Below are 23,766 nucleotides of genomic sequence, written 5' to 3' on the forward strand. Positions count from 1 at the left end.
TGACTTTTGGAATATCTTACAGGGACTCAAGAATCAGACACAAGTCAAACTGAACATTGTCAGCTGTCCTCCTGTTACTACAGTCCTCATAAAACGGCCAGACTTAAAATACCAGCTGGGCTTCAGTGTACAGAACGGAATTGTAAGTTTCTGTGTTCTTAGATTGTTTTGGGGTTTTCCCCTTTTTGTTTTTTCTTTTTCAAAAAACATATGGAAGTACTGAAAGAATCTTGCATGACCTCACTTTTTCTATTGTTTATTAAAACCTTATAGTCTCTGAGTAATATAATGCAAATGGATGACACAGGGAGAAATTCTCAAGGGATTTTCCTACAATAATACAGCAACAAGGTTTATAGCCCAGATTATTTGGTGCAATAGCCTGATCATGTAAAACTGTCATTACTGCTAGAGTTGCAAGGAAAAGTTATGCTGAAAAAGGTTTCTACAATTATAGCACTTTAATCTTAGATCTGATTCTGTTTCTCCTTTTAAAATTTCATTACACACTCACTAAGACTGTTAATTTTTTTTCTGCTGTGCATAATTTATGTGGATCACATGGTAGTAGGCAAGGGAATACAACTGTGACCTCCTCTTATTAAAACTAAACTCTTACAAAAACTAAAGCTCTCATTACAAAGTAACTGTATAGGTTGTGGCCCAGGTACCCCTTCTCTGTGTGCTGCAGCTTCCCTGAAATAACAGCAGCAAAGAGGAGCACAAATGTGGCAGGGAACACTTACCCCAGGCAGCTCGGGGTCTCCTCTTGCAGCTCTTCCTTCCCAAGCCATTCTGCCACCTTTCCAAAGCAAACTCCCCACACAACTAGCTCAGGTGGTCACTGGCCTTTCTGGGGGCTGACACTAGCAATAGACACTGGCTGTAGTGCAGGACCATCACCATTTCATCTTCCTCCACTCTAGGAAAAAAAATAATCAGGCTGCTCACACAGAAAACCAGAGCTGTGGGCTCTGTCCCCTGTTCTGTGAAATGCATCCAGTGAAGTTGTCAGATCTGTTTGCCAGCCTTTGAAGGGCTGGGAGAGTAGCAGGTGACTGCAGGATGTGGCTCATGGGCCTTCCTGCCCTTCGGCAAAGAGATGGCTCAGGAGTGGGAGTGCAGCTCTCCTGGCCCTCTCTCAGTCACTTCTGCACCCGAGTTTAAGGTGTTCCTACCCAAGATCCCATACAAAGGACACTGCTGCACGCCCTGGCCCAGCTGGATGCACTCCGAAGTGATTCCTACCCCAGGATCTGGTTTCACCTGGTCTGAGGGTGCCCTGTTTGAGGCACTGACCACTTTCTAATTGCTCACCTTTGTAAATCTTGTACTTTCCACTGGCGCTGTGATCAAAAGAAGGGAATATGTTTAAGGGCCTGTAAGCATCACTGTGATTATCCAGTTTTCAAGAGCCCATTCACAGCTTTGGTGGGCGTGGGATCAGGGCTGGGGAAAGAATCAGGTCGCGGTGGATTAGGAGCATCCCATGCCCTCTCATGGACAGGGAGTCTGTGTGACAATTTATTCATCTTGTCCCTGCTAATCATCTCCTACAGTAAATTCTGCAGGCTCTGCTTGTTCTCTGTCACAGTGTGCTCCCTCCATCTACTGGCCATTTGTCACCACACTGGCGGATCATCATTCCTTCCAGTTAAATGAACAACGTTCACATGACATCAAATATAAAGTTCAACAAATTCAGCAAAAAAATCCTTTTCATATAGAAAAAAAAAGGGCCTTGCAGTGCATTTCATTTATGAAAAGTCTGTTTGAATAGGAAAGCCAGTGAACAAAAAGATGAGATTAACATCTTTTGTTAGGCTGCTATGGAGACAAACCTCTGGGCCTGTAAGATCTTTTTCTCTGAAAAACTCTCTTAGCATTTGAAAATCTGAGTGCAGAATATATCTCCCTGGTAGTCTGACATTGTACTCTTTAAAAGTAGTTTTGTAATTGCCAGCAATTGCTACAAATTATGATAGGATCCAGAAGTAATATCGTTATTCTTTGTTGGGTCAGCATTAGCACAGCAAAGGAATAAATGGCCTGTCAGAAGAGATATAATTAAATGTCTCTTTCTGGTAGGCCATTACCTCATTACCTCCCATGCAGCTGGGACTTACTTCTGTGCATCCTCTGACAGCAGCTCTGCAGTGGTTCCTTTTCAGCCAGCAATGGCAGTGGGAGTAGCCCACAAACAGAACAGCTTCTGGCCACACAGAAGCACCCTCTGAGCTGGCTTTGCAGACCCTGCACTGCTGCAGCTGAAAAAAAGGATGTTGTGTATCAAACGTAACAGGTATGAATGTTGTGTGATGGGGAGGTGAGCACTGGGTGACCTATCAGCCACCTTCTGAAAGTTATTATGCTGCAATTCTTTTAAAATTATGTTCTTTAAATACAAGTGGTCCTTATGTATCACGTTATTGTTTTCTAGATTTGGTCCTTGTGTATCACGTTATTTTTTCTAGATTATGAAAAAATCTGTGTATTACCAGTTATATTTTTACTGCTGATTAAACAGCACTTCGCAGTCTACATCTCACTTTCTCTGAGAACTCTACCCTGTCCCTGGCTTAGCACAAGCTATCAAAAATACAGTAAAACCTTACAGAACATTTTATTCTTTCTCCCCCGCCTTTGTTTACTGTCATTTAAACTGGCAAAAAATTTACAGGTTTCACCAGTGTAATACAAAAGTGAGGAGAAATCTGGTTTTAATAGGTTATGATTGAAGCATTTACACAGAATGAAATTTGTCTGGCTCTATTTTATCCTTAATGCTTTGCTACTCTATGGACACTTGCAATGAAAGTGATTGTGAAGCCACTGAAGCTTCACATCTGATGTGCTTGGCTAAGGCATTGCAAACCTGTCACAGCTGAGTGGATTGAACCAGTCTGGTTTACACCTTTTATTTTCTTTTTTTTCACCTTCAGTTTACAGAGTCAATAGAATATAGACTCTTGCTTACAAGAAGCAGATCTGTCTTGCTTTATTTAATAATATTATAGCTGTTGCCATGTTCAACAAATACAACAGGTTAAAGGCTGAATAATATCGTATTTGCTTAGAGATACTGCTCAGTTTAAACTCACCAGCTTCAGCTGCCATGGCTCCACTGGCTGGAGACAAAACTTCAGGCTGCTTTGAGTCAGCCCTTGCAAATACAGGAATCACTAAATGTGTGCTGTAAATGCAGAATATTCTTTTTGTCTGTGTGTTCTGTCTCTGGCTTAACAGGAGCCTGGGCAGAGCCACTCTGTGTCTGCTTCTCTTTCTACCTCTTTAAAACACTTAACGCTCACAAAAGGAAGCCTTCCCTGGAGAGGGATTCCTGAATGAAGAGAACACTTTCTGTGTCTGGGGCTGGTAGAATACAGAGACTCACTGATGGTATTAAAAGGGCTAAAAGTGCTTTGAGAGCCACACAGTGAAAAGGCTCTGGATAGATATGCAAGCCATTATCCTTTCCTTTATGTCAGTGGGGCGAGGGATCATATTTCTGTTTGCTCCAAAAGCTTTTATTTCAGCTGTACTGTCTATTTTCCTTTAAACCACGAAAAATATATTTACAGCGTTTCCTTTGGTACATGCTGCTCTTTGTCCTTTCTGATTACTGCTCCCCAACAGCAAGGAGCAAACTTATTCCTACAGTGAGTTGGTTGAGTTGAATTGAGCAGCTTTCTGTAAAAGAGATCTGTATAGTACAGTTTATTTTGTGAGCTGTGTGATTAGAAGGTAGAGTACCTGCAAAACAATGTATTGTATGTGACTGAAATTCAAGACACAACTCTGTGAAGTGATAGTGCTTTTTTCCATTGAATCCTGTCAGAAATACTTTAAGGACCAGAGGAGGTAACACTCAGCCACTGGAGAGAGCATGGTGGAAGATAAATCTCACTGCAGGAGGAATGTGTTGTGGGTTTTTTTTCTTTTTCTGAAGGCTGAGAAAGGCCTTTTATAAACAAAGAATAACAATATGTTCTCACTCCTCATATCAAACGGTCTGAACTTCAAGTGAGAAGGGAGTTCTTTTTTTATAGCATTGTTATTTGTGTTGAAGGAAGCTGCTAGTGCCATACAGGAAAAGATTCCACTCAACCACAGACAATGTTTTACCTTCAACATGTTCCAGACCGGCCATCTCCCCACATACCGTGCTTCTGAATTAGGTAACAAACTCACTGGGGCACAAGCCACACCTTATCATACTTGTATTTAGCTCTGAGCAAATGACCAGATGGCAGCAAATAATCATTCTTGGCATTTCATTCTAACAGAAAGAGACATTAGCTGATTAGTTCCAGCACTCATTTCTTTTCCTCCAAGAATTGGTTTTTCTTAGTAAACAAAAGGTAAAGCTGCTGAGCTCTGCTTAGTTCCAGAGATTCGAGCTATCAGTTTTCTGCCTTGTGTGATTCATGGGCTTAGTCTTTACAAATAATTGCCCAGCAATTTCTGTCTAATGCACAGCAGTCTGGCCTGCCAGGGAGGCTCCCCTGCAGCACAGATACTGTTGCTAAGGAGGAAACATTCTCAATCCCGCACTGGATTGAGATTTCTCTTTCTGCCTGGACTCTACACGTGTTGCAACCTCAGGATATTTCAGGTAGCAATGTCTGCTGAATGTAGTTCTTCTCACAAGATTATTACCCTATTGTAGGGGTGATAACATTCAAAACTTGTGCCTAGTTCTTTACTGGAACCTCAGCCGCCTCGTTAGGATCTCGTTAAAGGTCGAGTGGCCTGACTTTGCCTTCTTCCTCACGGGCTCCCTGTGCCAGCAGCACTGAACGAGGTGCAGGGAGGCTGTGACCCTGCAGAGCAGAGCCCTCTCCTCTTCTGCAGGGGCACAGGAACTCGTGTCCCAACAATGGATAAAACTCTCTCCCCCTGACTCCACTTCTGCGTGGCTACAGCTTGTATCACTGTGAAAGGTATTTTTATGTTCCCAGTCAGAGACTGAAAATGAAAATTATTATAGGCAGAAATGTCAGAAAAAACCCCCTCTAACAAGCCACTAAAGCAACATTTAAGAACTCACTGATTAATACATTTGACAAGCATCTTCTGGAATCCTCACAGTGTCAGCAGTCATTATTACTCAGGAAATCCCAGTAAGTGCTGCGTGATGGGATTTCTGGAGCCCACTGAACGTTGCTTTCTCTTGGCAGATCTGCAGCTTGATGCGAGGCGGAATAGCAGAGAGGGGAGGGGTGAGGGTGGGACATCGCATCATCGAGATCAACGGGCAGAGCGTCGTGGCCACTGCTCATGAGAAGATCGTGCAAGCACTCTCTAATTCAGTGGGAGAGGTAAGGGAACAAACTCTTGATCGAGGAAGGAAAATAGTTGGAAAAAAATGTATGTTTCAGTTGAAAAGAGTGTCAACACAGCATTAAAACCACCAATTTAGTAAACTGAGTTTGGCACTAATACAAAATCACAGTTTTTGGGTTTTTTTTAACAACTAATGATTCACAGTCACTGCATTTTCCCATTCGTTTTTAAGAGTTCCTGGCATAATTCTGTACCTTCAACCTACTGTCTGAATTAAATCAAGTGATTAAAGGAAGAAATCACTCAGGTGTGTTGGCTGGGAAAATGTCTCTTGGTTTATCACCACAGAATCTGCCACAGAAATGAACTACTATGTCCAAGAGATGTAAATTGATATACATTTTAATAATTTAATTTCCAACTTACCTTGGGAATAAATGAAGACATCTCTCTTCAGTACTTCTAGTGAGATCAGTAATGAATAAACATGATTGCCCAGTTTTTCAAAATGCCTCCTGAATTTAATGGTAATCTAATACAGAACCCTGGCCAGATCTTCCACAAGTTCCTCTGACAAAAATCAAAGACAGCTGGATTCCTTCTGGAAAATGATACCTGACAAATCATAATAGAGTATGTGCACTTTGTCAGGAGCAAAGCTGTGCATTCCAACAGCCCCTCCATGCCTTTATGGTCCCTCTTTGCTGTGTAACTTCTCACCTAACATAGGAATACAGCATGGAACTTTTCTTTACAGCATGAAGAGAAGATACCAAGGCAGCTGGTGAGGGTCTGTATTATCAGCTAGCAGAGTTTCCCTTCTCAGAGCTGTAAGTGCAGAGCTGTAAGAGCCCTGATCCCCCCGAGCCTTGGGCTCTGCTAGTCTGGGAAATCCCTCTGGCACTGGGGACTGGAGTCCCAGTACTCCTTGAGGAAGGAATTTCAGTACATCAGCCATGAGAGAAACTGTTCCACCAAACTCTTGACTGGCATTTAAACATCAGGTGGTAAAGTCCAAGTTTTGTGTTCAGAGGATCACATTGTAATTAGGTGAAAATATGAAATGACATTGCCACAGAGAAGGAAGACAGAATACAAATCCAAGTTCTGTTAATACCAGAACAGCAGAATGAATTTTCAGAGAGGTTTGTGCTACTTCTTATTTAATGTCTGTGAATTTTACTGTAATTAGAATAGGGTGTATCAACAGAAAGTGTTTAGGTGGCTTTTAAAATTGTATGTCACATCATGGAATGGTAATTATTAAATAATTAAACAACAAAACAAAACCAAACAAAAAACCCCAAACCACATACACAAAAAAAGCAAAGACAGCAAACCAACATCTTAAAACCAGAGAACTTTGAACTAGAAATGCCAGTAATAAATCTATAAAAGCCAGGACAAAAAATGCACTTTGACCACAGGGAGAGACAGATGGGGCTTTCTGGATTATTTTTCACTAGTACCAGCTCTGTTAATGTCTGTGTAATCAATTGACAGATCCACATGAAGACTATGCCAGCTGCCATGTTCAGGCTTCTAACAGGTCAAGAGACTCCCCTGTACATCTAACATCTTCCATCCAAGCTGAAGCTGTCACAGCTGAAGAGAATTTTGTATTTTGTATGAATGAAAGGCTTGGAAGCTGACCTGAGGACTCCAGAACAAGGAACAGACAGGTGTCTCTGCCTTTTCTCTCCTTCCTTTCTATTGCTTTGACAAAAAGTGTTGAGAAGGATGGTCAAGGACAATAATCACTGACAAAAATCTTTGTAAACATTTCAGTATTTTGAACATCTTCTAAACTCTTTTCTCATAGAACTTAAAACATATTTATTTGTAACCTTTATGTGGAGTGATGTATGTCTGTCTTGTTTGATAACACAGTGAATGTGAATACTTGATGAATGAGACTGCAGGAAATGGCAGAGAAGCAATTAGAGAAAGTTCTGGCTGCCTCAAGTTAAAAAAATAAATCCCAGTCCCATAAAGTGGTCCAATACTGGTGACTTTGCATACTTTTAAAACTGGTGCTGAATCGATGGTATTTCAGTGGAAAGGAATGTGTGCAGTTCAAACTTTTAGATTCTACTGTAAAGAAAACCACTGTAGTACTCGGTATTGTTATGACAAGTGTAACCTGTTTGGCAAGGTGTGAACATAAACATGTAACAAGTGTTTCATATGCTAAATAAAGAATAATTGCCACAAGATTAAAATCAAAATATTTATTTAGGTACATATTTATTTTTAATGCTTGTGATTTTTATGATTTAACAGAGTTATTTCATGGATAACTTATTGCACAGGTTGTGTGATGTATGTGTCGGGCTGGGGTTTTTTTCCTTTAATTTTTGCGTATTACCTTTTTGTTCATATTAGCTCAAAATGGGAAAGCCATGCTTACCTGTTTCTGTCTTTTATAAAGCATTCTTATTCCTAAGGCAATGTGTTCTGAATGTAAATTGTTTTGACAAATAACCTAGCACCATCAGCAGTATTAGAATGTGTGTAGATAAAAAACCTAGTAGTAAAGTTGTATTCCTTATGAGATAAATGTTAATTGGTGTAACTTTGTCTATTTTTTTTTCTTTTGGCCAAGGCCTTGAAGAAATACACTGTGACTTAAGAAGCCTTACCATGCAGTAACTCAAGAGCTTTAGATGACTGTACTTCAAGGAGTAGTGTGTTGCATGCAACTGACCTTAGGAAAGAATTAACCTCTCACTAATAAATCTGAAATAAGAAAGGAAGCTTGCTTATTTTGTTTGTCGTGTAACGTTACATAGTAAAAAATTCCAAGTAGAAGATCATTTAATTCTTCATCTAAGTGCAGTTGCAAAGGTCACAGGTTATTTTTTAAAAGGGAAATATTCTCTTGAATTAGGAATTTGTGTATCATTATGATCTTGAGAGTAGAAGCTTTCAATTAGCATACCTTGTTGCCACTGGATGTCACTGTAACTTCACATCAATGCAGAAGCATGCTATAATTAAAATACATTAAAATGGATGAATCTTGAAACTTAAACTACCCATCTTCAGTTACGTTCCTTTGTGACCTTTTTCACAGGATGTCTGCCCAGCTCAGAGTGACACAAATGAAACCAGTGTATGATTAAACCTCAAATGGAAACTAAAGCTACTGACAAGCACTGCTGCAAAAAAACCCTAAAACCCCGAAACATCAACCTGTGGTAGGTTCTTTATGAGAACCTTCTCTTTAAGGCCTTTCCAATTTCCTCTGAAAGAGCCAGGATGAAGCTTGCTCTGGAAGATGTTGCTGGCAGACCTGTGTTTATGCTGGTAATGAAATCAGTGTCAATATTTACTTTTTGATAATTTTTTAAAGATCAATGTTAAATAAATCATAAACACAGCAGAACCACAATAACATGTTTTTAGTAATAAAATTGTCAAAACTATGAATTGGAGTAACAATTCTTTTTGAAAATATTCAAGGCTCTGCTAGATAAAAATTCCTCTAACTTCCTATCAGTTGGTGTTGGTAAAAAGTTTGTGAAAGATGCTTTTTGGAAATGCAGAATTTCAGTCTTCTTCCCTAATGCATCTTTTAGTCAGACACTGCAGAGGATTAAAGATCAGTTCTTGGTCGCTCACACTAGTGCAGGACTGAACTTGGGAACATTCAGAACAAAGCAGGAATAACCCCACTGCAGCCAGCACTGGAGTTTGAACGGGCAGCAGTGGCAGGGGGAGCAGGTTTAACTGGACAAATCAGTGAGTCTGGGATGAAAGACACTGCAAGAATGGAGTAGAAGAGCATTGTATGTGTGTATAAATCACCTTTATGTTTGTATCCAAATCAGTTGTTGAAAAGGCAAAGTCCAGAAATACTTTTTTATTAAAACACTGACGATAGTTAAAACACTCTTGAGGTACATTAAATAAATACAACTTTTAAGTTGTACAGCCAGTCTCTGGTAGGTTTGCAGTGGTTTTCAAGAAATGCTGTGCAGCATCAGTAGCATTTCTGTAAGTACAGTGAAATAAATGCATTTCTGCTTGGGAAAACAGTTGTTATGACTTAACTAATAAATCAATTTAAAGTTTGCAAAAATCAAGGCTGAAATTTACATTCAGAAAAACAGCTGTTCTCATCCTGCTGTGGGGAAAAAAGTGGAATTCCAAAGGAAGACACTTTTCCTCTCAGAGTCATCCACTGCAGGTGTTTGTGCCCGTGCTGGTTCCTCCAGGGTGGCTGTGACATCCCTGTGGCTGTCACAGGATGCTCTCCCGGCACACCCCGGCCAGGCTGTGCGGCCTCGGGCGCTCCAGGGCGCGGCGCAGCCGGCGCGGGCGCGGCGCTGCGGGCGAGCTCAGGGCGCCGCAGCTCTGCAGGTGCAGCTCCTGCTGCAGGTGCAGCTCCTGCTGCAGGCGCAGCTCCTGCTGCAGGTGCAGCTCCTGCTGCAGGTGCAGCTCCTGCTGCAGCCGCTTCCTGCAGCCGCTCGCGGCCTGCCGGGAGCTCGTCATCACCTGCGGACAGCGGCAGGAGCGGAGAAGGAAAAAATGGGGAAACAGGGTAAGAAAAGGTCTCGTTTGAAAAAGCTGTTTAACACTGCAACTCTTGCAAAGGAGGGGCAGCCCTCCAGAACCCCTCCTGCTTCTGTCCTTGCACCTGGAAAGCACAGCCAGGCTTTCTGTCTGAACTGCAGTCTAAAATGGATTGTTGCCCAATACATACAGATTATTTCTTACTAATGCCATGATTTATAAAAGAGGTTCTGTAGGAATTGTCTGAAGAACTTAAACTGTAAAAATATTCAGATAAGGTATTTGTCTATGGAAACTGGACACATCTTTAGAGCACCAGTGGCCTACCTGGTCTATGATATTGGCACTGAAGATGGCTTCTTCCATGTGTCTCTCATCAGATTTAATGACTGACCGTATGCTGTTCACTACGTGACGCACTTCTGGAGGGAGATTACAGTTTGAATGTTCCAAAAATTTTGCCACCAAAATTTTTGTGTCTTTATAGGTCTTAAGGTCCACTAAGGAGTGTGGCCGCTCTTTTGAGACCGTGTGAAAAGCCTTTGGCTTTAGGTGCAGATCAATTTTCCTTGTATCCCTCTGTTTTCCAGTTGGTAGGAAACTGCTCAAAGAATGCTGGCAAGCAGAGGCAGCCATATGAGAACCAGAGACAGGAACTAAAAAAGGGGGGGAAGAATATCTTTAAAGTAATAGTTTAAAAAAAGAAAAGGAGAAAAGAAAAAAAAAAAGGCAAAACAAATACTGTCACAAAGATTTTACTTTGTCATAAAATGTCTGTTTTGTTTGAAGAATAGCAAAAACATGCAGTCAAGGGAACACTACAAAATGGGTAATTTTAACCAGGGTCAGGGGTAAGACCTTCCCATGGCCAAGCAGGGCTGCCTTGAGAATGAGTGGGTGGGTAATTAAAGAACTTTACAAACCAGACATTTTTGTTACCTTCACCTTCAAGGACTTCAGCTGACATTAATGGTAAGGAAATCCACCAGCTACTCTGTGTTACACGTAACTTGTAAAGTTTTAGGCCCAGCCCCTTGCCCCAACTTCAGAGTTCTGCCTATTTCTAGGCCTTGGAAATTACATGCAAGAGAGATTAATGAGAAACACAGAGAAAGCAGAAATGCTGCTCTAAACCAGAGGACATAATTCACAGCATTTCTTTTGATTCAAGGCAGGTTCCATCAGCAGTGTACACCACACATGTGTGCTGTTAACTGACTCTTCTGCCCCAGATTTTTTAAAGCTCATTTCTCTCTCAGAAATTTTTCATTATTTTTAAAAGAAAATAAACCCATTTTCTGCTTTAGAAAACCAATTCTCACCTGTTTCTCCTGTAGCTGGAGATAATCCTGCATCTTGGCACTGCCTGCACACAGGAGTCCAGGCACAATTATCACCTTTAACCAAAGACAGACAGAAAGAGCAAAGTCAACCCCTGCTGTTCTCTGCCCAAAGCAAGGAAAAATACACTGGAACCTTTTATTGTCTCCTCTACAAAATGAAACTACTCAGAAGAAATACTGCTTTCAAGATGTCCATTCATAAAGAGAAGCTACTACAGCCAGAAACGCTCGAAGAGTTATTACACAGATATAGATAGGAAACAGAGCTCATGTTTTATGGTTTCCTCTGTAATCCTAAATATTTCAGGCCTAGGTGTTGAAACTATGGAAAGCTTCCTGTAGAGGCAGACTTCAGATCTTTTCTGTATTTCCTGGGTGAACAGAGTTTGTATTGGAAAATGGAAAAACGAGAACGATGAATCCTCATTTCTACAAAACCAGCATTTTATTCAATATTTCTCCTCCTTTTTTTAGTATATTCTTATTATTTTCAGTAAAAATGTAATACACCACTATTTAAATTCATGGGTAAATGAGCAGGGTGGTACCTGATGAGCCAATCAACAACAAGTGGTTATGAAGCATCTACAGACAGATTTGGATACCATTTCATGACAGTTTCTGGGATTCCTGCATGAGGATCAATGATAATGAGATCACTTTGTACAGTAACCACCACTGCAGTTTTTTTCACTTGTGACAAGATGGAATAAACCCTCACTTTTGGTTGTTTATCTGTTTCCAAGATTGGAAATGGTTTTGAACTTTTAGGTAGCTTAGGAGAGGTTTTCTTCCATATCTCTGGAGACAGTTTATAAAGAAAAGCTGGCATAATCCTCTCTGGAGGAGTGAATAATTAAATGAAGGAAACAAATGTAAGATGCTACAAACATAGCAAATCTGTAGGAAATTAAGAGAGACAGCTTCTATTCTGTCTTTAATTTGTTCTATTATGCCTAAGTACTGCAGCACATGAATCATGGCATGGTTATTAAGAGGAGACACTTCTGTCTTCCCATCCATTACTAAACTGTTTAACGGACTTGCAGCAAGCCAAACCTACACCACTGGACATGACCCTGAATTATCTGGAACACAAACACTACAGTAATGACTCAGGCACTTAACTGATACAGCCCATGGTCTATCATAGCTGATTATAAATGAACTTCATTGTAATAAACATCTGTGCTAGGAGTTGATTTAGTCCACCTTTGCTATGATAAACCTTACAGGGAAAAGGCAGGAAAAAATGTGCCCACTGTTAAGAGGGAACTATGACAGCAGTACGTGAACTCACCTTTTTTATGTTGTTCAGGAAGTACACAGTGCGTATAAAGGCACCTATAAATTTACATTTATAATTTCTCCAGCAGGATTGGCAGGTATTTCAAAACAAGTTCACTTTTGGTATAAAAGGTTTAATGGGAGAATTATTTGACTGAACCGTATAGACCCCATCAGGTCAAGATGTGCTTGAAGCAAATGCATTGTGTTTTATTGGCCTAAAAAATGGATAATTCATTAGATCTCATTGCTGTTGTGCCACTGTCCTGTTGCACATCTGCACCATCCCCATGTCAAGTAATTTATGTTCCCAGCTATGGGCAGTGCAATCATAGAAAGATTCAAAACCCATTTCGCAAAAATCTACACAGCAAATGTCAAGGTTGTGCTTCTAAACCTCTTCACATTGGCTTGTACAGGGAAGTGAGGCAGAAGATAAATTAGTAATTTTTTCTTATAGTAGAAAGGCAGTGTCTTAAGTAAAACCCAAGCCCCAGCTACAATCTGACCGCTGTATTTTCCCTTTTGTGAAAATGGCTAAAGCTCCTCCAGCCTCAGTTCTCCAAAATCCACAGTTATTAGTATTAATAATGTGTAGTTACAGCTGTCTTTATAAAGTCAAGTCCACTTGACCAGTTCTTTTACTCCCAGACAATTTTTAAAAGTAGGTGTCTGTTACTGAAAAACCCCAGAGCACTTTTTCTTCTGTGTTGATTGAAGGAGTTCAGTTGGTTCCCTTTATCTTTGCCTGTTATTCACTTCCATGAGTATATTTGAAAATTCTGCAGTGAATATCAACAGCCAGTCACGAAAAATTGAGATCAAATGCCTTTTTAAACTTACAAAGACTGTAAAGAACTTCAGCTGTTTGTCACAGCTTAGGAAAAATACGCTTCAGGGCTGCTACGAGCAGCCAGAACGTGTTACTAGAACTGAGCTCCTTCTGACCTACCTAGGATTTCCAGATCAGGTTCAATAAAAAGCAGAGGAAAGGGATGCACTGTAAACCTTCACAGAGTAAAATATTGCAAACTAATTTGGCAAACGTATGCATGAAGAAATACATATAGGCTCAACTAGGGACTCAACTCAATGCTTCCCTTAAGGATTTCATTAGGAAGTGTCTCCTGTAGGCAGCAAAAAATGGCAAATAGCGCCCAGCCCCTCCTCACTGCTCTTGCTCCCCCTCCCCTGTGAGTCAGTATCTCTAGAACTTTCTCTGCCTCTTTACTCCAGTCTTTGCTAAGCCCGGTTACATCTCAGCAATGTCCAACTCGTGTCCCTCCATGCCACCTTTCCAGAAGAGCTGATGGATGTATTTAGGACACGTTAAAAAAGGAGGCAGAGCATCTGTTCCTGCAGGTGTCCAGAGCCAGCTGAACTCGTGGGTTTGGCTGCCCACGGCAAGCGCGGCTCAACGAGCACACGGAGCACAGCTCTGGAAAGCTGCAGAGCTGATCCTGAAGGGGAGGGATGTTCTCCTTGACTTTCACACAGCAGGAAGCATTCAGAAATTCTTACTTACTGTCTGCATGGCAGCTTCATAGCACTTATGTCCTAGCAGAGTAAATGCCATAAAATAAATACAGACTAGATTAAAGATTCACTTTTCCTGGCCCAAATGCAGAGGTTACACTCCTAAAGGTAAAAGACATTCAATTAGTGAGCTAAGTACAAAGTCTCTGAAAATTATAAAGATGCAAGAAGTGTAATAGAACCAAAGCATCATCCTAAATGGAACCAGTTTTTTCAATATTTTGTCTTGGAGCTAGTCACATGATTCTTCCTCTAGATCCCTTACAAAGCCTGGTGAACAAATCTCGTAGCAGCACAACTCACGACATCTTAAATCTTTACTTTCAAGCCACTTCTCTGAGCTACCCTTCAGAATCTCTGAACAGCTTAGATCCCTTTCAAATGGTTTGACAGTTCTACATTATTCTCTGCTACAGCAACCCTTTCTTTTTCACTAAGAAGCAGACTTCTATGAAGACACACTGTTCAGCTAACATCTCTTCCCTACTTTTCTAAAAGGAAACTTATAGCAGAAGACACTTATCCATGACAGCCAAAAGCTTTCCTTTTCCTTTATCATCTTGTCATGGGCCTCATGTTCATTTCTTTGTCCTTCAAGATTTTCACCATACACCCCAAGCTGCCACTAGTCAGAGTGACTGCCTCTGACATGCCCCAATACTGCCAATGTCACTGTCACCTTGAGGAAACACAACCTGCTGTACTACAAGCGTGACAGCTCCAGTAATAGTTTCCTAAATAAACCCCAGCTGCCATTGCACTTCTTAGTTTAGCCTCTCTGTAGAACAGTAATAGAGGTGGAAACAGCTACTCAACACATGGTTTTCTGAGCAGTGCAGAAAGAATGGTGAAATTTAGAAAAGCCAAAATTAATTTCACTCTGTCAATTTTTCCATTTCTGTTCTTAAAAGTTTTCAAATTTAGAAAATATCCATGGAGCTAGAACCTTCACACCTAAGACAACCCTCTTTGGAATACTGCATATAATTTCCAGCAGCACCACTTGCTGCACAAATCCATACCAGTGATCAGGGCAGGTTTGCTGCCCCGTGGTCCCACACCCACCTTCAGAGGCAGCCGAACAGGACCCAGGGGCGCTGCTGGATCGGACGATGTTTGAGCCTGGGGGCTTTGGGTGCTGCTGGCCAGCAGCCTCGTGGCCACTCGCACACGGGGAAGTATTTGCAGGCCCAAAACAGGGAGAGGTCAGGGAAGGGGCAGGAGGCTGGCTGAAGTCCACACAGCAGGTTTTCTTTTGCTTCAAAGGCGGCGTGGTGCTGCTCTCCTGAGCAGAACTCTGCAGTTCTCTTTCTGAGGGGCTGTAATTCCCTGAGGAACAGTCCAAGGACCTGCTGTGGGCACAGCTCTTTTCCTGTCCTTGAGACCTGTCTGTAGAGGCTCGGCTGTGGGAACTGTCACCCTCATCAGGAAAGCCTTCTGAGCGAGTTCTGTGACACCTGCAGTGAGTGTGGCAGTCCGGGGCACTGCAGCTCTGCTCTGCAGCCCCCTTGGGGGTTACGCAGTAGGGAGAAAGGTCTGCAGAGTGCAGAGATCCTTGAACTTCCAGCGAACAAAGATCTTCAGAGGAGTAGCTACGGTCTGGGATATCAACAGCCTCAGACACCATCAAAGAGGTGCTCTCAACAGAAACTGCAAAACAAGAGATTCACAGAAAAATGAAAACTTCTTGCCCACCCTCCTAATTTTCTCCCTCCCCATGTTCTGTAGAGTGATTTAAATTTAGCGATCTGCAAGTTCTTTTATCAATAAGAACACAAAACCTCCCAGAATAAGAATGCCAAAGCAAAGAACACTGTTGTAAATTCATTCTAATTTCCTCCAGCAAAGACATTTTTGTGCTGTTCTTGATACTGACTTTCCAACTTTAAATGAACAGGCTCCGTACTGCTCCTCATCTACTGCACTCCCAACATCTGTGCTTCAGGCAGCAATTTCCTATTGAGGCTCCTGGAAGCCATGGAGGAAACTGCTCTGTGGAGGAGTGTGGGGAGCAGGAAGGCCCCAAGGCTGCTGACACAGACACAAGCTGCAAAGAACGTGCAGGACTCCTCAAAGAGAAACAAGAGTCACCAGATTCACCTCAAGGGGCTTAACTAGAGCTTGCTTTGTCTAGCAAAACTCTCCTCTGCATTTCCAGCCCCAGCCTCTGACTGTGAAAAGGTCTTCTTGCAATGAATAACCTGAAAGCAAATCCATCTTTCTCCATTAGGAAGGGCAGAAGAGAATGGAAAGTCTGCTCAAAACTCCCACTCCACCTTAAGGAGGCAAATGCAAAGCCACAATCACCTTGTGTGCTGAAGTCCGGGGTCACGTTCCTCTCCCCCAGGCTCGATTCAGACACTTGCTGAGCAGCACCAGCGACCTAAATGAACATTTGGAATGAAAGAGCTCATTAACCTGCAACTTAGCACACAAAGTGTAGTGCTGGGGTCTGAAGGACACAGCTGACAGTGCTGAGTCACCTTCATAGGAGCTGCTATTCAGACTGAAAGCTGTTTAAAGTATTTTACATCTTCGGGTCAGCGGCAAATGCAGGGCAAAGGCACATGCTTAATGCAATTTTTCATTTTCCAGAATCTACAAGGTAAATTCATCTTGAATTCACAGGCACTTGGGGCTGCAGGCTCACACTACTGAACTTAATGCTTAACACCAATGGGTTTAGTAAAAGAAATCTTTCTACAGTCTGCATTCCTCACATTGTGCTTACATTTTTGTTCACATCACATCACACTAAAATAAGAGAGAGAAAACCAAAAACCACAAAAACAAGCACAAAAGCAGTATTTTCCTTTAGTTATTTGTGAGGATGTGCTTTGAAGCCCTACAATACATGTTATATGTTTATTGTGTTTGAAGCCCATCGTTGCCTCCCAGGTGCTCTGCAGCGTGTAGGAGATTGCTCAGTGCAGACACCACTCACCCTTTTTCTGAGGGAGAGGATCTAAGGGGGCAACTTCCCTTCACTTCTGAGGATCATGTGAACAAAAAAATATAGAATCAGTCCTGCTGGAAGGACTGGATCCATAAATACCTGAAATTTAGGAGATTTTCTTTCTACTGATTTGAATAGGCTTTGGATTGGACCTTGTTGACAGTATTGATAGATTTTTTGGCAATTCTTTGGGAATGTGATTATGAAAAATTTTTATTCCAATAAATAGCTAGTAACAACAAATGAGAAAAAATACAGAAGAGGTTGAAAGGAATGAGATTGATACCATCTTCAGCAAAGATGGTATCAAAGGCAAAAGGCATCTCACCTATTCTGTCTGTAGGGCCACAATTAACTAGTAGAGCTTATTATGGTTGGTGACAGTCTAGAAATCAGCATCAGTCTCCTCTGTGCAAACCTTTTTGTCAAGAGCTTAATCTGTGTCTGGCCTTCTAAAAAATTGGATGTGACACAATTAGTCTGACTCTATTAGGTAAAGAGCTTCCATTTCACACGCCAGTGTAGATTAAAGCACACATATTTGTGCATAATTTACTGTGCTCACTGTTTGTTTTTTACCTATCTATCTATCTATCTATCTATCTATCTATCTATCTATCTATCTATCTATCTATCTATCTATCTATCTATCTATCTATTTATCACTATGATCAAGTGACCAGGAAACTTCTTTCGATACAAATCCAGTTTTTAAAAATTATTCTAAGGGTTAGCAAATACAACTCCTAACAAAGAACAGTACCAGAAATACTTTAACTCAGCAAGAGGTGGACAGAGGACTGGGAAGCAAAAGTGAAATCGCTCATATTTTTCAACAATTTCCTTGGAAATTTCTTAATGGATCTTTCTGGACTGTAGCAGAGTATCACATCTGTGCTAGAAAGTAAAATATGGTGTCACTCAAAGTCCCAGACTGTTCCTGGGATCTAACTGTGGAAGCTCTGGGAACTCACTAGAAAAGTAAGAAATGTTCACAAATGCTGTTTGCTGTTGTAGAAAATTGAGACTGACTTGGAAGAAACAGTATCATGTTTTAAGGGTGTTTGTTCACTTTTAAAAATCTAGGATTCTAGGGGCTTTCATAAATTCTTAATCTAGGTGCTTTCATAACCACTGATTTTATTTCTTAATCACTGACTGGAAAATTTCTGCTGAAAATTTGTGCTGAAACATTTATTGGCACTCTACATTGCCTCTGAGTAACTGCTGAATGTATTTTATACACATTTGGAATTGATTAACCTTCTTGCTTGGGGGAAGGAGAACCAGGGTTTCAATTGTAGGTGGTAACAGTGACAATTTTGGAGCCAGGTCAGAGTTTTGGTTCACACACGGACAGCACACGGTCTCCTGCAGGTTCCTGCACAGCCAAGGGTAACAAAACCTTATTGAATTCCACATCCTCAGACAGTCACTAGGCCATCAATGGAAAAAAGGAAGAAAAAGTTGTGCTTCTAACAAGTCTGCACAGGCTATAGGCTAGAAAACCTTATAAAAACACTGTTATTGATTTAGTTCACCCAGAACCCTGATCTGTTTGTTCTCATCTTTTCTGTCTCCCAGTCAATACTTTGCATGAAAAACAGTGTGAAAACTGCTTTTATTTATAACCATGAAATGGGATTTCCTAATCAGTAAAGATGACAACAGCAATTTTTACATGGATGCAACCACTGAAATTAGCACTGACATTTGTTGCCCATAAAATGCATGAAATATCAAGTCTAATTTGGTACAATTTAATAAAATTCTAAGGCACTCAATCCATTTAAAAACAAATAAAACCTATTGCTTGATGCACAGTAAAAGGTTTTAAAATTATGACATTATTACATAATGGTTCCCAGAAGCACTTTTGTAGCTAAATCCCTGCCATGATTTCCATTGCCAAGCCTGCCTTTGAGGGATTTATAAATCTCATTATTTCAGTTCCTACTGTACTGTGCTCTATGGGAGCATTTGCAGCATGTAAGAGCTCAGGTCTCCATTTTGTTCTTCTTGTAGACCCAAAAGTGTCTTAGACTTTGGCTCCATTCTCCTTTCACAGCTCAGCTGGGACACTGAATTGCAAAAAAACCATGAAGGCTTTTGTTGTCAAGAAAAATCTGTGGCTACAGTGTCACTGTAGGCTTTGGTTATCCTGCCAGTGAGCTTCAGTGCTGACACAGAGCCTGTCACAAGTTCTCTCAACAGCAACACCAAGCTCACATTAACTCACTCCTGGCAAGAAACTATAATTATCACTATTGGAAATGAAGTCACCACTCCTCTTCCCTGGTGATCAGAACAAACACCTCTGAAGTTCAGGTGGCCAGAGGTGAACAGGCAAGGTTCTCAAACTGAGCCCAGACGCCAAAATTTAACAGTGAATACATCTACTTATTAAAGGCAAGCTCTTCTTGCAAGAGCAGGACTTTGCAGCTGGAAGTCACATCTTGTTACATTATATTTTTGTTACCTGCTGGTGCTATTGTGCTGCTGCATGCTGATGTTCACACCAAGAGTGGTACCAGTTACAAGAGTGCTCAAAATGATTTTGTGCTTTACTAAAAATAGGCACTTTACTGTCCTTACTTAGTGCCACGTGAATTCTTAAGGAGCCTTCTCTTTCCCCCCAAACCATGCATGATTTACATCACTTTTGTCTATGTTTTTATCACTGAAAAATAATGACTTCTCCAAGGCTTGCAGGTTCATCTGAGTTACTGCCAAGGAAAAAGGGTGGAACTTGGACAAAAATATTCTAGAAGGAGAAGGCCTTGAAAACTCCAGTTCTGCTGCTCAGCAAGGAGCTTCACTCACAAGCAGTTCATACAGATACCTTTTATTATAGCCAAACAAATCCAAAGTAATGCAATGTTTGGCCTGTTTGTTGTGTTGGGGGGAGGGTATAGTACAAGGCAAGGATCAGAAGACTGTCAGAAGCTGTTTGTCAGCCACAGAAGCTGCAAAGTTGGGCATATCTTGGGATTAATTAAATGGGAGAGATTTTATTGCATTTTTGTTGGAGGTTTCGCATTTCAGGTTTTTTTTCTCAGATACGTGTCTTATTAATCATCTTAATAATCTTCTTGTGTATAATAGTGAAAATTTGTATCATTTCTTTAGGTTTGTGGTTTCAATTCTGGCTTTCCCCAACAGGGAAAAAGCCACTAGGAAATATTTCAGTATTGTATTTTGGGGAAAGGCAAAGTAGTCCCCTCTGTAATGTGGGTGCAATTCAGCAACCTGAACACAGGTATTTCCTCAGTGTGCTATTAACAACTGATAAAGAATACCTAGAACATTTGACTCCTGGAGTTTTTACTGAAGCCTGAAAGAAATCAGAGCTTCTAAAAGCTCCTTTCTGACAGCTGATTCAGTTACCACAAACCCCTTCAAACAAATGCTTCAATCAGCTCTGGCTGTACATGCAGACACATTATAATTTCAGTTTCAGCTCTGCGCAGTACAGAATAAAGCAAAAAGTGAAACGTAAATACTTGTCTCAAGCACACTGGATCCTTTCTGTAAGTTCAGGGTGAAGGTGTTCTGCACTCTCAGGAGCAGCAGTTTCTTGCCACACAACAGCAGAAGCTGATTACTAAAGACTGGAACAATCAGAAGGTTAAGCAATATAGAACTACTCACTGCTGCTGCATGTGAAGTAAAAATTTGTTCGCTAAACCCTTTACAAAGAAAATGGTCTGGAAAACATTTTTAAAGAATACAAGTATTTTCTAATGGTTGTTCTTTAAAGTTTATCTAGATTTGTTTTGCACCATGAAGATCTGAAAACCTCATAAAGAATTTCCTTTGGTTTTCCTCACCTGACTGGCAGGCATCTCTCCAATCACTGCCTCGTAAGGAGGGGGCAGCTCACTTGGGTACAGCATTCCTGGGCTATTAATGGTTACTTCATATAAAGCACCAAATGGGGAATGAGGGAAGTCCAAATGGAGACTTCTACATAAAAACATAAACAAGCAAACAATTAATAAATGGCATTGGAACTATGACCTACACCACAGTGATAAAAGACTTCTCTGAATTCAAAGACAATACACTACAAAGAATTACATTCAAGAAATCTATTAGACATCCCAAATTAAGCCCTTGTTCACATGGTAGCTTTAACAACTGTTTTTATTTAGGATGCCAGCCATCTTTACCAGCCTGTTTTGCCATCATTAACGTCCTTCACTACTCCAAATTAATACACATTAATTGCAATAATTTCCTTAAAAAATTAAATCTCATAGTCATCTTCAAATGTATAATGTTAATAACTGTGGAAGGATCACTTACAGGGGATCTTTGCTCAAAGCTCAGACACTGTTATCCTTGTCTTAGCTAAGTTCACTCATTTCTCTATTACAGCAGTGCTTTAACACAAGTATTTCCAGATGTAGCCTAACAGGTTTGCAAAAAACCACATGCAATCTCTCTGGAAAAAGAAGAGCCTAATGTAAGTGAAGGACATTATTTGGCTTTGTAGACTTTGAAAGAGCTCCTTAGCTCAGAACTGAGTGCTGCCTGCAGAACAGGGAAGGGAATCACCTCTGTGCCTCTCCCACGGGGGTGCAGGTGTATTCCGGGGGGTAGTAGGGAGGGGGCGGCATGGGGGGGATGAACTCATCGAAATCCAGGGTCTGGTGCAGGACAGTTCCATGGGGAGTCATGCAGTCAGGGTTGGCAGAGTGCGGCCTCTGGGGCAGAAACTGAAAATGAACACGGAAAGTTCCTTCAGATGGTGGAAACACCGGCACCAATATCAACAATTTGAATAAAAGATCAATGTTTGCGACCCTGACCGACACCAAATTCATTCATACCCAAGCTGAAATGAAAAAGGCACTTCTGGGAACATAAGAATACTTGTGGTCAGTGAGGAGGGTGAGTCAGATTGCCAAAACACAGCACAAGGTTTTACTAAAGACACAGAGGCTGTGGGCCTCCAAGTCAGTCACTCCTAGGATGCAGGACACAGACATTTACAATTTAATGGCTTTTCAACGAATATTTCTACATTGTACATTGTTTTATTGTAGCCCCACATAATCAGTTCTATTTTAATAACTGAGGAAAAATAGATATAACTACTAAAATACCTATTTGCATGTTCTTGTTTCCAATCTGAACTGCCCTGCACTTACAGAGACAAAACCCCCAATGCCAAAACAACTCCATATAAACTAACTAGAAGCAGGCTAGTGCATAGACATTATGTTTTGAATACAACAGCTGGAAATATCCCATCCATTTTTCACTTCCAATGAAGGGGCCGTTTATAACTATTCTTTGTTATTCTTGTAAAATGAAATATCCTTAATAGCTGTTTGTGATTTGGTGATAGAGACACTGCACACTAAAATGTGGTATAAAGGTTATAAGTACTGTTATGAAAGTAAGAAAAACATTTATTCCATATATACATCTCAAACCCCAAAGGAAAATAACTACACTGCACAGTAAAAAGTAATAATACTGAGAACCACATCAATATTTGTGACAGGAACCTCATCAGCTTCCAGCAAAGCAGGGATTTAAAGAAGCCATTCCAACACCACTGATATCAGGAACACCCACAAGTGTTCTGGGAAAGGCCTGCACTAATTCAAGATCAAATATGGACCATCCTGAAGATGCCACAACCCACACCTGGCTCTACTTGGTCCCTATGGATCAAAGAGGACTAAAACACAATCCAAATCCACAGAATGTTTTCTTCTCCAGGCAAACTTCTGCTGTCATATTTTCCTGGATTAGTAGATAACTTGATCTTTAGCTACTGCCTTCTGAAACAAGCCAGCTAAGAAACTTTGCTGAAGGCACATTTCTCTTTTAGACTGGAACAAGACAACATATGTTTTTGTACTGTTGGCTCATCATTGTTTAAATCCATGATAAAGATTGTGGAAGCAGTAAAATGAAAGAGAAAATGTTTATGCTTAGGAGATTCAGCAAATAGAAAGTAAATTACCTTCATTTTTAATATCATAGTTTTGTATTTATCACTTTGCAATTCAACTTGGTGTAGTTCTGCTGAATTTACATTACCACAGAAATTATACTGGTCCTTTGTGTTTTAAAGCTTGAGTTACATCTTAGCTCTATTAAACTCACTCTATATATGTTGTTTCCAAGGTCAGAGCTGTAATAACACAGCACAGCAGAGGGTCAGCAGGACCAGTATCAACTGTTTGTGAAAATGAAGTATTAGCTGCTCACTGATCGGCTCTCCAGAGATATTTCCACACATAACTTTTAATAAAGAATCTCCTCTGCAGAATGTGTTATTTCTTTACATCCTACAGCCAAACAAGACTTTCAGTCATTGTGTTCTACTCACGGTACAGCACAGAAACAAAAGACACGGCATCAGTTGGATTTACTCTTCATTATGTGAAATGCCTGATGCTCTTTCATCCTCCACGTGAGTGGGATGCTGTTATCCCAGGTACTATCAGGCATTTCTCTATGTGGCTTACAGAAAAAAAACAATTTTCTCCCACTCATTTGGTCTAAACTGATGTGATCTTTCAACAGCCATTTGCCAAAGTGTAACAGTACATTAATATCAACTATTAAACTCCAGACTTCTGCCCTAAGCAATCATCGGTCTGCTACCATCTCAAATACATAGAAGAATTTTTTAGGAAAAAGGAGGAAAGACAAACTTCAACATAATTACCTAAAACCTGTAAACATTTATCATAAGGAAAACTAATATCTGAATACTCTAGGTTACGTTTTGAACACTGCTTGACTCCACCAAATGCAGGACTGCTCTCATTTTCCTAAAAGAGTTGATGGTTTGGGTCACTTTTATAGTTTGGA

General features: G+C 40.7%; 2 protein-coding genes across 6 annotated transcripts in view; one reads left to right on the forward strand and one right to left on the reverse strand.

The window, feature by feature from the left end:
- APBA2 (amyloid beta precursor protein binding family A member 2) overlaps positions 1 to 8,935 on the forward strand; it is an 83,774-nt gene extending 74,839 nt beyond the window's left edge. For 2 of the 3 annotated variants that reach the window (XM_063412547.1, XM_063412548.1), the window contains 3 exons: positions 23 to 142; positions 5,181 to 5,321; positions 6,790 to 7,737. In XM_063412547.1, coding sequence (XP_063268617.1) covers positions 23 to 142; positions 5,181 to 5,321; positions 6,790 to 6,861 — 333 coding nt within the window. In that variant the 3' untranslated portion in view covers positions 6,862 to 7,737. Of the gene's footprint in view, positions 1 to 22; positions 143 to 5,180; positions 5,322 to 6,789; positions 7,738 to 8,362 lie in introns of those variants that run through there. The other variant, XR_010082372.1, reaches the window with a different exon arrangement.
- Positions 8,936 to 9,122: 187 nt separating this feature from the next.
- The window catches only part of ENTREP2 (endosomal transmembrane epsin interactor 2), a 91,072-nt gene continuing 76,428 nt past the window's right edge, over positions 9,123 to 23,766 (reverse strand). For 2 of the 3 annotated variants that reach the window (XM_063412544.1, XM_063412546.1), the window contains exons 6-12: positions 21,487 to 21,647; positions 20,757 to 20,892; positions 16,278 to 16,353; positions 15,036 to 15,620; positions 11,127 to 11,201; positions 10,132 to 10,460; positions 9,125 to 9,786 (exon numbers count right to left, since the gene is read on the reverse strand). In XM_063412544.1, the coding sequence (XP_063268614.1) occupies positions 9,532 to 9,786; positions 10,132 to 10,460; positions 11,127 to 11,201; positions 15,036 to 15,620; positions 16,278 to 16,353; positions 20,757 to 20,892; positions 21,487 to 21,647 (1,617 nt within the window). In that variant the 3' untranslated portion in view covers positions 9,125 to 9,531. Of the gene's footprint in view, positions 9,787 to 10,131; positions 10,461 to 11,126; positions 11,202 to 15,035; positions 15,621 to 16,277; positions 16,354 to 20,756; positions 20,893 to 21,486; positions 21,648 to 23,766 lie in introns of all 3 variants that reach the window. The other variant, XM_063412545.1, reaches the window with a different exon arrangement.

This window comes from Prinia subflava, chromosome 15 (genome assembly GCF_021018805.1).
Source record: "Prinia subflava isolate CZ2003 ecotype Zambia chromosome 15, Cam_Psub_1.2, whole genome shotgun sequence".
NCBI lineage: Eukaryota > Metazoa > Chordata > Aves > Passeriformes > Cisticolidae > Prinia > Prinia subflava.